The following is a 15,547-nucleotide window of genomic DNA, read 5'->3' as shown; positions in this document are numbered from 1 at the left end:
GTGAGAGACAGAATAAGCGTCAGCCTCGAAACCTTAATGACTTGGAGAAGATCTGCAAAGAGGAGTGGAACAAAATCCCTCCTGAGATGTGTGCAAACCTGGTGACCAACTACAAGAAACGTCTGACCTCTGTGATTGCCAACAAGGGTTTTGCCACCAAGTACTAAGTAATGTTTTGCAGAGGGGTAAAATACTTATTTCCCTAATTAAAATGCAAATCAATTTATTACATTTTTGACATGTGTTTTTCTGGATTTTTTTGTTGTTATTCTGTCTCTCACTGTTCAAATAAACCTACCATTAAAATTATAGACTAATCATTTCTTTGTCAGTGGGCAAACGTACAAAATCAGCAGGGGATCAAATACTTTTTTCCCTCACTGTTTAACGGTATTTGAATGTTTGGTTTGTTAATGTGATATGCTGTGTGTAACGTCCATTTTTATAGTTTACACGCTACATCAGTCATCCCTCTCAGCTCTCTCTCTCCATGCCGCTTTCCACACAGACCTAGTCCCGCCCCCTGTCACTCAAGGAGAGCATTTGTTGTTGCTTGACCACGAGACACTTGCGTTCAGTCTACATGGTCCATAGAGCCCCACAATGGAGGTGTCATAATACCCATAAAACCTTGCGGTCAAACAGGGAAATGGTTCCAATCGTTTTTCCACCATTCACTTTTCCCATAGGGGATTTAAAAAAGACTTAACAAGGGCTGTGTTTTGTGTAGGCTTAACCTGGCGTGACGTTTTGATAACCATGTAAATCTCTCTAGGACACCTCCCTGGTCACCTTTTATCAATATAGGTTCTTGGTCACCTCCCTGACCAAGGACCTTCTCCCCCGATTGCTCAGTTTGGCCGGGCGGGCCAGCTCTAGGAAGAGTCTTGGTGGTTCCAAACTTCTTCCATTTTAGAATGATGGACCCCACTGTGTTCTTGGGGACCTTCAATGCTGCAGAATATTTTTGGTATCCTTCTCCAGATCTGTGCCTCGCCACAATCCTGTCTCAGAGCTCTACGGACAATTCCTTCGACCTCGTGGCTTGGTTTTTGCTCTGACATGCACTGTCAACTATGGGACCTTATATAGATAGGTGTGTGCCTTTCCAAATCTTGTCCAATCAATTGATTTTAGCACAGGTGGATTCCAATCAAGTTGTAGAAACATCTCAAGGATGATCAATGGAAACAGCATGCACCTGAGCACAATTTCGAGTCTCATAGCAAAGGGTCTGAATACCTATGTAAATAAGGTATTAGTTATATATTTTTTAATAAATGTGCAAAAATATCTAAACCTGTTTTCGCTTTGTCATAACGGGGTAGTGTGTTTAGATTGAGGAAAATAATTAATTAAATCCATTTTAGAATAAGGCTGTAACGTAACAAAATGTGGGGAACGGGTCTGAATACTTTTCGAATGCACTGTATGCGTTGTCACCCTAGGGTCACGCACTATTCATGAAGCAAATTTAGAACTTGTATTATCCAAAAACATAAAATACTGTTAAATACCGTCATAACATCTTTTTTAAATACAGTGATATGATATTTTGGCCATATCGCCCATCCCTAGGGAGAGACCGACAGAGAGAGTAGAGAGAGAGCGAGTTTGAGACTGAGAGGCTCCATACCTTGTTGTTAAATTCTATTCTGTCTGAATCCCAGCATGAAGAAGTTTATGTGGAAGGATGTTCCCAACCCCAACAACTGTTCCTGGGCTCAGGGGATTGACTTCAGGAAGGTGAGGTGTACAGAAATACTACTCCACACACACTTACCCATGAATACACACTTAAAGATATAGCAGGCTACTCATACAGTAAGAGACCATAGAGACAAAAAAGTACATGTGCTGTATAGGACAGCTTGCTGCAGTATTAATAAAGTACTATTTCATCTTATTCACTGTATTTGGCAGGCCAGTTCACCTTGCTGTGGTCCTAACTCTCCTCCTCTCTTCTTGTCCAGGCTGACACTATGGAGCAGTTGTTCCGCCAACCAGAGAGCCTGCCAGTCTGGCCACTACTCCTCGTCTCAGAGACCATTTCCCAGGCTACCATTGTGGAGAAGACTGGGCTCCCTACGTCAGGCCCAGACAAGGACCTGATCCCAGCCTCCTCCCCAGCTCTCTGTGTGGACTCAGAGGTGCCTGGGATACCGGAGGAGGAGACCCTCCAACTCCCAGATCTCCCCAGGAGTTTGGAGAGCTCAGCCCAGCCATCAGTGACCTACGCCACCGTGCTTCTCTCTGACAACCCCCACCGCCTCTACAAGCAGGAGGGCAGCCTCAGCAGCTCCAGCGACGAGGGCAACTTCTCCGGCAACAACTCCGACATCTCTGGCTCCTTCCCCGGAGGTCTGTGGGAGCTGGATAATTCCCATTCCCGAGCCGGAGAGTCGGACCTGGACCCACGGCGTTCCTGCTCTTACAACTCTGTGGAGGAGTTTTCTGAGACGTCAGAACAGGAGGATGAGGCCCTGGGAGGAGAGAAGGATGGGGGGATGGAGGGGATTGAGGAGAAGGACCTGTATTACCTGGGGATGGGCTGTCAGGAGGAGAGTGAGGGAGAGGAGGGAGAGGAGGAGGAGACGGAGGAACACACAGGGGCTATGCTTCTCAAAGAGGTGATGGTTCTGGGGAGAGAGGGCTCGTCCGTTGAGTCCAACCCTTTGCTCGGGCGTCAGAACTCTATGTTTAGTGAGTCCAGTGACGAGGGGTCGGTGGTGGGGATGAGGATCGTCCCCCTCTATCTCCCCCAGTTCAGAACTGCTCCCTCCAGGCAGCTCAAAGCACAGGACAGCGCCCGCCAGCTGTAAGCCCTGCTAGTGCCTCATGTACTGATTCACTCTTATGCTGCTGTTTAGTCCCTCAGGAGGGAGAGGACTCATGAGAGACACAGACAATGGCCTGTGGCCGGTGTTCAGTCACTGATAGGCTTGTCTTTCTGTTGAGGGCATTTACAGAACCTTGGTTGTCTTAGATGGCACACTATTCCCTATATAGTGCACTTAGATCCCAATGGGCCCTGGGCAAAAGTAGTGCACTTATATTGAACATTTAGAATATGGGGAAAAGGTGTCCGAGGGTGCAAGGCGTCCTAGATGCTAAGCCTCTGCCCACTTTATAAGGAATAGGATGCCATTTTATAAGCACACTCCCTCCGTCTACTGTGCTACTGTTCAGTTCACAGGAAGTCATCTCTGTCACGTCTTAGAGCTGAGGAGGAGAAAGTGTTGCACACTTTCAGGAACTATTACGCTGGGATGTATTTAATTAAAAATTAGAAAAAATGAAAGAAAAGACCTATCTTCTGAAAAGGCCTATCTTCTGAAAAGGCCTATCTTCTGAAAAGGCCTATCTTCTGAAAATGTCTATCTTCTGAAAAGGCCTATCTTCTGAAAAGGCCTATCTTCTGAAAAGGCCTATCTTCTGAAAATGTATATTTTCTTTCCGATGGCTGTTCTAAGCTCAACAGACTGTGCAGCATAAGCACATGATGGGATCTTGTCTCAAAGCCGGTGTTACTGAATGGTTGGTGGTGTGCAAATGGTGATCACGATGATGTTGGATTTGGATGTTTTTGGGACACTTATTGTAACGCTTGTGGAGAATTGCCTTTCAGATCTGAATTTGCTTTCTGAGCCCTCAAAGAAAATATGTCTATTTTCTTCGTTGTATATGTACTGTATTTGAAACTTTGTTATGATATGTAAGAAATGTGCCATCTAGTTTCATTGCGTGCCATTTTCTATTGAAAAAGCTGTTGCTAGGTATACATGATAGAATAATGGACATTTTGAAACCAATGAAAAAAAAGAAGACTCTAAAGAATGTCTAGAAAATACCAGAGTGATATGTAATCCTTATCAAGATCTCTTGTCTATTTTTCGTGGTCAAAATAAAATATTTATTGCCACGACTGTTGACTTATTAAGAAATGGTTAACTTGAAGGTTGAGTTGAAGACGGTCCATACTGAGAAAGATAAAATATAAGTGTTTTCTCTTCCACCATTACCAAGGCCATCAGTCACTCAGACAGCAAAGAAAAGAAAGGTTAGGGTTGCAGACAGACAGTACTAGGAGAAAACCGTTTGTTTTGTTGAATATCGACTTGGTTGTCTTGGGGAGAGAGAGAGCGAGAGGAGAGAGAGCGAGAGAGGAGAGAGAGCGAGAGAGGAGAGAGAGAGAGAGGAGAGAGAGCGAGAGAGGAGAGAGAAAATATATACACTGAGTTGCTATCTGCTGTGACACAGGATTAGCCATGTTGCTAGGCAGGGACCATGGTTAGTCATGGCTTCACAGCAGAACACAACCTTATTTATCCTTGAGAACATAAAGACCACAGCTGCTCTCACCTCGCTGGAAGTAGGATATAAGCCAAACAACAACACCCACCTGGTCCATTAATACGTTTTCAGAATGTTCAGAATTTAGATGAAAGTAGAACAAGAATAGCCTGGTCCCAGACCTGTTTGTGCTATCATTCCAACTCCCTGGCATGATGGCACCAACAGACTGTTACCCAGGCTAGAGCAAGACAGCTCATACAGAATGTGCTGAAACATGATAGATTGGCATATGAGTCATTCAGCTTTATTAGATTTCATGTGAGAAACTGACATATCTATGATCTGAAAGGGTTTGGGTATGGAGTAACATTTGGTCCGATGGGATAGTATAAGAAATCAGATGTGGGATATTTGCATAATATGGAATTGGTTAGAGCAGGGTTTCTTAAACTATGGTTTGGGACCCAACGTGAGCCCTGAGCATGTGAGAGGTGGGTCCCGAGTTATGAGTAAACATTTATGATCACACACTGTTTCTTCTTAATTTGGGTCGTTCGAGGACAGTCAATTTCTCATTTGGGTCTCGAGCTGAAAAAGCTGAAGAACCTCTGGGTTAGTGTTATTTCCAGTGTACTGTAGCATAACTACCAGGAGAGGGTGCTCTTTATCAACATTTTACTGTAACATCCCCTCAAAATGTTTGATTTGGCTGTAACCCTGCTAAAAAAAAAACAGAGCAGCATAGGCTGGTGACTAGCCTTCATTGTGTTTTAGCTGGTGACCAGCCTATGTTGTGTTTTTGCTGTTGTGTTTCGCTGGTAACCAGCCTTTGTTGCATTTTCGCAGGAGATCAGCCTTTGTTGTGTTTTTGCTGTTGTGTTTTCGCTGGTGACCAGCTTTCGTTGTGTTTTCGTTGGTGACCAACCTTTGTTGTGTTTTCGCTGGTGACCAGCCTTTGTTGTGTTTTCGCTGGTTACCAGCCTTTCTTGTGTTTTCGCTGGTGGCCAGCCTTTCGCTGTTGTGTTTTCGACTGGTGGTCAGCCTTTGTTGTGTTTTCGCAGTTGTGTTTTCACTGGTGACCAGCCTTCGTTGTGTTTTCGCTGCTGACCAGCCTTTGTTGTGTTTTCACTGGTGACCAGCCTTTGTTGTGTTTTCGCTGGTGACCAGCCTTCGTTGTGTTTTCACTGGTGACCAGCCTTTGTTGTGTTTTCGCTGGTGACCAGCCTTTGTTGTGTTTTCGCTGGTGACTAGCCTTTGTTGTGTTTTCGTTGGTGACCAGCCTTTGTTGTGTTTTCGCTGTTGTGTTTTCGCTGGTGACCAGCCTTCGTTGTGTTTTCAATGGTGACCAGGCTTTGTTGTGTTTTCGCTGGTGACCAGCCTTTGTTGTGTTTTCGCTGGTGACTAGCCTTTGTTGTGTTTTCGTTGGTGACCAGCCTTTGTTGTGTTTTCGCTGTTGTGTTTTCGCTGGTGACCAGCCTTCGTTGTGTTTTCACTCGTGGCCAGCCTTTGTTGTGTTTCCACTGGTGACCAGCCTTTGTTGCGTTTTCGCTGTTGTGTTTTCACTGGTGACCAGCCTTTGTTGTGTTTTCGCTAGTGACCAGCCTTCGTTGTGTTTTCACTGGTGGCCAGCCTTTGTTGTGTTTCCACTGGTGACCAGCCTTTGTTGCGTTTTCGCTGTTGTGTTTTCACTGGTGACCAGCCTTTGTTGTGTTTTCGCTGGTGACCAGCCTTTGTTGTGTTTTCACTTGTTGCCAGCCTTTGTTGTGTTTCCACTGGTGACCAGCCTTTGTTGCGTTTTCGCTGTTGTGTTTTCACTGGTGACCAGCCTTTGTTGTGTTTTCGCTGGTGACCAGCCTTCGTTTTGTTTTCGCTGGTGACCAGCCTTCGTTGTGTTTTCACTGGTGGCCAGCCTTTGTTGTGTTTTCACTGGTGACCAGCCTTTGTTGCGTTTTCGCTGTTGTGTTTTCACTGGTGACCAGCCTTTGTTGTGTTTTTGCTGGTGACCAGCCTTCGTTGTGTTTTCGCTGGTGACCAGGCTTTGTTGTGTTTTCACTGGTGACCAGCCTTTGTTGTGTTTTCGCTGGTGACCAGCCTTCGTTGTGTTTTCGCTGGTGACCAGCCTTCGTTGTGTTTTCGCTGCTGACCAGCCTTCGTTGTGTTTTCGCTGGTGACCAGGCTTTGTTGTGTTTTCACTGGTGACCAGCCTTTGTTGTGTTTTCGCTGGTGACCAGCCTTCGTTGTGTTTTCGCTGGTGACCAGCCTTTGTTGTGTTTTCGCTGGTGACCAGCCTTCGTTGTGTTTTCGCTGCTGACCAGCCTTCGTTGTGTTTTCGCTGGTGACCAGGCTTTGTTGTGTTTTCACTGGTGACCAGCCTTTGTTGTGTTTTCGCTGGTGACCAGCCTTCGTTGTGTTTTCGCTGGTGACCAGCCTTCGTTGTGTTTTCGCTGGTGGCCAGCCTTTGTTGTGTTTTCGCTGGTGACCAGCCTTCGTTGTGTTTTCGCTGTTGTGTTTTCGCTGGTGACCAGCCTTCGTTGTGTTTTCGCTGTTGTGTTTTCGCTGGTGACCAGCCTTCGTTGTGTTTTCGCTGTTGTGTTTTCGCTGGTGACCAGCCTTCGTTGTGTTTTCGCTGGTGGCCAGCCTTCGTTTTGTTTTTGCTGGTGACCAGCCTTCGCTGTGTTTTGGACACATAAACTGGTCACCAGCATACCAATATATGCTGGTTACCCGCAAAACCAGCATCTAGTCACATTATGCTGGCCTGCAAAGTGATGTCTAATTCCTATTGGAATCCAGCTTGACTGGGGATATCAGAAAATCACCCACAATCTGCATTCAGAATGACTGCCAGGGTTAGAAAGATGAGTAAATGAGACTACCTAAAACATCCAAATTGGAACAATCATTTCAGTATAGGACGCAATAAGTCCAACTAACAGATTGAATTAGTTTAGAAAAATGTATTCTATTTATCTTTGTGTAGCATGAAATGTGAAATAAATACAATTGTGTAAATGTCTAGTAGTTGGCTTGATTTTTTAAAGCCCTGGATAGCCTACAGACACTATAAACAGGGTACCTGTGGGACCAACTATTTATTTGCAGCATGTTCAAGATTTATTTCAAAAGCGAGTCAGTATACCATTTGAATAAACTAGATATCCTAAATAGTGTTGTGTTTGCATTGGCTCAAATAGGTTATACAGCACGAACATGGTCAGCCAGGATTACCTGTAGGTGAGGATTGGGGAGAGTGCAGTGGTGTAAAGGGAATCTGTACTTTACTTTACTATTTATATTTTTGAATACTTTTACTTCACTACATTCCTAACTAAAATAATGTACTTTTTACTCCATACATTTTTCCGGACACCCAAAAGTACTCGTTAAATATTGAATGCTTAGCAGGACAGGACAAGTGTCCATTCACACACTTATCAAGAGAAAAGCTCTGGTAATCCCTACTGCCTCTGATCTGGTGAACTTACTAAACACACATGCTTCGTTTGTAAATGATGTCTGAGTGTTGGAGTGTGCCCCTGGCTATCTATACATTTAAAAAACAAGAAAATGGTGTCATCTGGTTTGCTTAATATAAGGATTTTTGAAATGATTTATACTTTTACTTTTGATACTTAAGTATATTTAATACCAAATACTTTTAGGCTTTTACTCAAGTAGTATTTTACTGGGTGACTTTCACTTTTACCTGAGTCATTTTCTATTAAGGCATCTTTACTTTTGACAATTGGGTACTTTTTCCCACCACAGGGAGAGTGACTGATCAATTGTTTCTTCCAGGAGAGAGGTTTCATCCGGGCAGGGGTTCAACATCATTCCTGATGTAAAATAGAAAAAAAAATGCCATTAATCCAGCACAGGTCTACACAATATGTGCAGGGTAAAGTCTATGAATGTGTGATAGCGTTAGTCAGCCCTTACCCAATTTATAGACGCTAACTGCTTTAGCGCCTATTGATGATAGTATCTTCTTTACGGGGGGCTTTTTGTTAAGAGCCCTGGCCCTCAGTCTGAAAGTTAACACGCATTGCTTGCGGTACTGTTTTGAAAACATAAGGACCTTATCTTTCATATCAGTGAGAAATGATTTTCAAAAAACAAAAGGTTAAATTGATGCACACCTTGATAGGGTTAGTGTTCCCACATGGCCATATCTCCACGTTACAGCACTTGTCTAAGGAAGACAAGATGCTCCGAACACCTGTGTTTAAGTGTAAATCGGAAAGTGTGTTTTCATCAGATGGAGGCACCCAAAACTGCTACAGTAAGTGTATATTTTATATCTGAGGGATTCTTGTTTTTTTCCCTCATCAATCTAAACACAATACCCCATTAATGACAAAGCAAAAACACATTTTTAGAAATGTTTGCTAATTTATTAAAAATACAAAAACTAAAATATCACATCGACATAAGTATTCAGACCCTTTACTCAGTACTTTGTTGAAGCACCTTTGGCAGCGATTACAGCATCGAGTCTTCTTGGGTATGACGCTACAAGCTTGGCAGACCTGTATTTGGGGAGTTTCTCCCATTCTTCTCTGCAGATCCTCTAAAGCGCTGTAAGGTTGGATGGGGAGCGTTGCTAAACAGCTATTTTCAGGTCTCTCCAGAGATGTTTGATCGGGTTCAAGTCCAGGCTCTGGCTGGGCCACTCAACGACATTCAGAGACTTGTCCCAAAGCCACTCCTGCATTGTCTTGGCTGTGTGCTTATGGTCGTTGTCCTGTTGGAAGGTGAACCTTCACCCCAGTCTGAGGTCCTGAGCGCTCCGGAGCAGGTTTTCATCAAGGATCTCTCTATACTTTGCTCCGTTCATCTTTCCCTCGATCCTGACTAGTCTCCCAGTCCCTGCCGCTGAAGAACATCCCCACAGCATGATGCTGCCACCACCATGCTTCACCGTAGGGATGGTGCCAGGTTTCCTCCAGATGTGACGCTTGGCATTCAGGCCAAAGAGTTCAATCTTGGTTTCATCAGACCAGATTCATCTTCTTTCTCATGGTCTGGGAGTCTTTAGGTGCCTTTTGGCAAACTCCAATTGGGCTGTCATGTGCCTTTTACTGAGGAGTGGCTTCCGTCTATCCACTACCATAAAGGCCTAATTAGTGGAGTGCTGCAGAGATGGTTGTCCTTCTGGAAGGTTCTCCCATCTCCACAGAGGAACTCTGGAGCTCTGTCAGAGTGATCATCGGGCTCTAGGTCACCTCCCTGATCAAGACCCTTCTCCCTCGATTGCTCATCCACGATCCATTTTCAATGCCCTGGCTGAGGGAAGGAGGTTCTCACCCAAGATTTGATGGTACATGGCCCCGTCCATCGTCCCTTTGATGAAGTGAAGTTGTCCTGTCCCGTTAGCAGAAAAACACCCCCAAAGCATAATGTTTCCACCTCCATGTTTGATGGTGGGGATGGTGTTCTTGGGGTCATAGGCAGCATTCCTCCTCCTCCAAACACGGCGAATTGAGTTGATGCCAAAGAGCTCCATTTTGGTCTCATCTGACCACAACACTTTCACCAAGTTCTCCTCTTAATCGTTCAGATGTTCATTGGCAAACTTCAGACGGGCATGTTTATGTGCTTTCTTGAGCAGGGGGACCTTGCGGGCACTGCAGGATTTCAGTCCTTCATGGCGTAGTGTGTTACCAATTGTTTTCTTGGTGACTATGGTCCCAGCTGCCTTGAGATCATTGACAAGATCCTCCCGTGTAGTTCTGGGCTGATTCCTCACCGTTCTCATGATCATTGCAACTCCACGAGGTGAGATCTTGCATGGAGCCCCAGGCCAAGGGAGATTGACAGTTCTTTTGTGTTTCTTCCATTTGCGAATAATCGCACCAACTGTTGTCACCTTCTCACCAAGCTGCTTGGCGATGGTCTTGTAGCCCATTCCAGCCTTGTGTAGGTCTACAATCTTGTCCCTGACATCCTTGGAGAGCTCTTTGGTCTTGGCCATGGTGGAGAGTTTGGAATCTGATTGATTGCTTCTGTGGACAGGTGTCTTTTATACAGGTAACAAACTGAGATTAGGAACACTCCCTTTAAGAGTGTGCTCCTAATCTCAGCTCGTTACCTATATAAAAGACACCTGGGAGCCAGAAATCCTTCTGATTGAGAGGGGGTCAAATACTTATTTCCCTCATTAAAATACAAATAAGTTTAAAACATTTTTGACATGCGTTTTTCTGGATGTTTTTGTTGTTGTTCTGTCTCTCACTGTTCAAATAAACCTACCATTAAAATTATAGACTGATCATTTCTTTGTCAGTGGGCAAACGTACAAAATCAGCAGGGGATCAAATACTTTTTTCCCTCACTGTATATTGCAATGTACAGCCTTACCTATGGATCTTAGGTCCATGAAATGGCTAATCAGCCTACTCAGTGACACCCACAGATTACAATTCTAAAGAGTTAACACAAATATCAGCATCATAGCTCTCATTGCAGGACTTTAAATGTGGAAAATCACCTCACTATTCAGCCTATTGTGCGTATTGGACATTCACATTGCAATGTACCACCATACGTGAGTCAATAAGTATTCAACCCCTTTGTTATGGTAAGGCTAAATAAGTTCAGGAGTAAGAATTTGCTTAACAAGTCACATAATAAGTTGCATGGACTCACTCTGCGTGCAATAATAGTGTTTAACATGATTTTCTAATGATTACTTTATCTCTGTACCCCACCCATACAATTATCTGTAAGGTCCCTCAGTCTAGCAGTGAATTTCAAATACAGATTCAACCACAAAGACCAGGGAGGTTTTCCAATGCATCACAAACAAGGGCACCTATTGATAGATTTAAAAAAAATAAGAAAAGCAGACATTGAATATCCCTTTGAGCATGGTGAAGTCATTAATTACACTTTGGATGGTGTATCAATACACCCAGTCACTACAAAGGTACAGGTGTTCTTCCTAACTCAGTTGCCGGAAAGGAAGGAAACCGCTCAGGGATTTCACCGTGAGGCCAATGGTGATTTTAAAACAGTTACAGCGTTTAATGGCTGTAATAGGAGAAAACTGAGGATGGATCAACAACATTGTAGTTACTCCACAATACTAACCTAATTGACAGAGTGAAAAGAAGAAAGCCTGTACAGAATAAAAATATTCCAAAACATGCATCCTGTTTGCAAAAAGGCACTAAAGTAATACTGCAAAAAAGGAATTAACTTTTTGTCCTGAATACAAAGTGTTATGTTTTGGGCAAATCCAATACAACACATTACTGAGTACCACTCTCTATTTTCAAGCATAGTGGTGGCTGCATCATGTTATGGGTATGCTTGTAATCGTTAAGGACTGGGGAGTTTTTCAGGATAAAAAAAGAAAAGGAATGGAGTTAAGCACAGGCAAAATCCTAGAGGAAAACCTGGTTGTCCACCAGACACTAGGAGATTAATTCAACTTTCAACAGGACAATAACCTAAAACACAAGACCAAAGCTCGTATGGGGGTGTGCTATGCCAGTGACCGAGAGGTCTGCAAAACCACGGCCATCACTATCATATTTCCCAGTATGCTCTACTGCAGTTAGATATTTTTTATTGTTTCTTTCAATATCTGTGTTTTTGCTACACAATGATAAATAACATTTTTCAAATTAACATACACTTTTCTAAACTAATCCAATCTATTAGTTGGATTTGTTGCACCCGTTACTGAAATGGTTGTTCCAGTTTACGTGGTTTATGTAGTCTCATTCATTCATCTTTCTAACCCTGGCAGTCTTAGTTAATGCAGATTGTGGGGTTAATCCAGTCTGTCTGGATTCTAATAGGAATTAAACATCACTTCGCAAGCCAGCATAATGTGACTTGATGCTGGTTTTGCTTTAGCTTATGCTGGTCACCAGCAAAAACACAGCTAATGCTGATCACCAGCAAAAACACAATGAAGGCTGGTCTGCCAGCATAACCAGCTAGACCATGCTGGTCAGACCAGCTAGACCATGCTGGTCAGACTAGCTTGATCAGCATAGACCAGCATGGACCAGCATCGACCAGCTTGAAATTAATGCTGTTTTTTTCCAGCAGGGAAAACAATGATAATAGTGGTGTACAAAACCATTGCTTTTACTGCGTATTCACACTATTCTGTTGTTAGAATAAATATTCCCTCCTGTGGTCCTTTGGTTCACCTCCAGAAATATCCAAATTATTATTGAGATAATTGGCTGACTTCAAGCCCTCCTCCTAGATGACTCCAGATGACTCCAGACACTGCAGTTCTGTCTGGGTCTGGCTTCCTTGGATGCGTCCCAAATGGCATCCTATTCTCTTTATAGTGCACTACTTTAGAGCGTTGGGGCCTGGTCAAAAGTAATGCATTTTAAGGTAATAGGGTGTCATTTGTGTTAGGTGAGCACTTGACAGTCTAATTGGAACCCATTGGCCTGGGGTATAAGTGAAAGAGGGGCTCAGATCTGTAGGAGCATGGAACCATCCTAAGCGGCACACACACACACACACACACACACTCACACACACAGATGGACACACACAGCTTCATGAGGAAGTCACCTGGAATGCATTTCAATTAACAGGTGTGCCTTCTTAAAAGTTAATTTGTGGAATTCCTTTACTTCTTAATGCATTTGAGCCAATCAGTTGTGTTGTGACAAGGTAGGGGGGTATACAGAAGATATCCCTATTTGGTAAAAGACCAAGTCCATATTATGGCAAGAACAGCTCAAATAAGCAAAGAGAAACGACAGTCCATCATTACTTAAAGACATGAAGGTCAGTCAATACGGAACATTTCAAGTGTGCAGTCGCAAAAACCATCAAGCGCTATGATGAAACTGGCTCTCATGAGGACCAGCCTCAGAAATTGCAGCCCAAATAAATGATTCACAGAGTTCAAGTAACAGACACATCTCAACATCAACTGTTCAGAGGAGACTGTTTGAATCAAGCCTTCATGGTCGAATTGCTGCAAAAAAAACACTACTAAAGGACACCAATAATAAGAAGAGACTTGTTTGGGCCAAGAAACACGAGCAATGGACATTAGACCGGTGGAAATTTGTCCTTTGGTCTGGAGTCCAAATTTGAGTTTTTTTGGTTCCAACCGCCGTGTCTTTGTGAGACGAGTTGTGGGTGAACGGATGATCTCCGCATGTGTATTTCCCACCGTAAAGCATGGAAGAGGTGTAATGGTGTGGGAGCGCTTTGCTAGTGAAACTGTCTGTGATTTATTTAGAATTCAAGGCATACTTAACCAGCATGGCTGCCACAGAATTCTGCAGCGATACGCCATCCCATCAGGTTTGGGCTTAGTGGGACTATCATTTGTTTTTCAACAGGACAATGACCCAACACACCTCCAGGCTGTGTAAGGGCTATTTTAACAAGAAGGAGAGTGATGGAGTGCTGCATCAGATGACCTGGCCTCCACAATCCCCCGACCTCAATCAGATTGAGATGGTTTGGGATGAGTCAGACCGCAGAGTGAAGGAAAAGCAGCCAACAAGTGCTCAGCATATGTGGGAACTCCTTCAAGACTGTTGGAAAAGCATTCCAGGTGAAGCTGGTTGAGAGAATGTCAAGAGTGTGCAAAGCTGTCTCAAGGCAAAGGGTGGCTATTTGAAGAATCTCAAATCTCAAATATATATATTGATTTGTTTAACACTTTTTTGGTTACTACATGATTTTATATGTGTTATTTCATAGTTTTGATGTCTTCACTATTATTCTACAATTTAGAAAATAGTAAAAAATAAAGAAAAACCCTTGAATGAGTAGGTGTTCTAAAACTTTTGACTGGTAGTGTAGGTCAACATGACATAGCTGATTAGAATGGTCAAGTTATCATACTACCAGGAAACAGAAGAAAAGCAGAGGGGTGGGGTGTGTGTGTGAGAGAGAGAGAGAGAGAGAGAGAGAGAGAGAGAGAGAGAGAGAGAGAGAGAGAGAGAGAGAGAGTGAGGGGGGGATGTTTATGATTCATTATTCACCTGTAGAATGAGAAAATAATACCATGTGATTGCTGCAGCCTGTAGGCTACTGACAGACCCCGGCTCTGCCTCTAACCTGTGGTAATGACATTACAGTGAGCAGCGGAGGTAGGTGAGGTGAGTGAGCTGTCACTCTGTGTTTAGAGAGATAGAGTTCAAGCTGAAGTGAAGGCCCTAGCTCCTGTAATAGAATAACCCTGCCGGCGTTGATGTCATATCGTTCTGATTGAGTTTGGTGGGTTTGCAAAGATTAAACAGATTGGATTGGACTCAGGGGTTTTGTCCCTAAATGGCATCCCATTTCCTACATAGTGCACTAGTTTTGCAATAGTAGTGCCTGGCCCAGAGGGTTGTGAGGACGTTAAAGCTCTGTTGACACCTAACAGAAAGAAAACATATTTCTTAGGACCAGTTATGTCACGTTTACCTCTTTTTATTCATCCCATTCGCTCACCAACTTTTATTACTGGGCCATATTGTGGCCATATTGTGGCCATATTGATGTTGGGTTTTACTAGCTAGGGCTCTGTTTGAGGGAAGATGGGAACGTTCAGATTACGATCTCAATAACACTTGCCTGGTTAGATAAAGGAAAAATACTAACCTAAAATATGGAATTGTTTTAAGATGGTCATACAATGGATTATTTAGCTATTTGATTTTGAATTTTAGGACCCATGTAGGTATCAAAAAAATACTTACAAATTATTTTATAAAATATTGAATTTGGCCTTTACATTTACATTTTAGTCATTTAGCAGACGCTCTTATCCAGAGCGACTTACAGTTAGTGAGTGCATACATTTTCATACTTTACTGTTATAGCCCATAGAAACTCATTGAATAACACATTCATAAATGGCAAAACAGATTTTTTTTAAAATAAAATCATAAGGAATAAGGTTTTGAAGTTTCTGCTCTACATCTAGGAGATATTTCACCCCTTTTTTGGGGTGGTGGGGTGGGGGCACAAAACTACTTCTATACTTCCATATTTTTTTTTACCGGTGCCGGGTTACCTTCAGACGAGTCCCGTGACACTTTGTGAGAGTCTCATCTTTCCATAGAGGGGTCATATTAGTTTGTAGGCCAAACTGTTCGTACAGACGTTTTTGTGAGAAGATGCGGAAGGCCCGACATTGGCAGATGCAGTGGATTGAGACGCAGTCCATACAAAAAAACAGATATCTCTAGCTTAAACTGACAGATTTTAAAAAAATGTTAATTAGATTGACGCACGGGTGCCTCATTTGACTCTAGGGAGT

The 15,547-nt window shown here is 43.3% G+C and overlaps 1 protein-coding gene across 1 annotated transcript in view; it reads left to right on the top strand.

Annotated features, from left to right (window-relative positions):
* The window catches only part of lepr (leptin receptor), a gene marked incomplete at its 5' end in the record, with an annotated part of 71,661 nt that extends 67,740 nt beyond the window's left edge, over positions 1-3,921 (top strand). The window contains 2 exons of the mRNA XM_084163901.1: positions 1,671-1,746; positions 1,974-3,921. Coding sequence (XP_084020027.1) covers positions 1,671-1,746; positions 1,974-2,822 — 925 coding nt within the window. The 3' untranslated portion in view covers positions 2,823-3,921. The remainder of the gene's footprint in view (positions 1-1,670; positions 1,747-1,973) is intronic.
* Between the last annotated feature and the right edge of the window lie 11,626 nt (positions 3,922-15,547).

The sequence above is a fragment of the Coregonus lavaretus genome (genome assembly GCF_964263955.1).
Source record: "Coregonus lavaretus genome assembly, chromosome: 6".
NCBI classification, from domain to species: domain Eukaryota; kingdom Metazoa; phylum Chordata; class Actinopteri; order Salmoniformes; family Salmonidae; genus Coregonus; species Coregonus lavaretus.
Note: the sequence above shows the minus strand (reverse complement) of the source record. Positions and strands in the feature narration are given on the sequence as shown.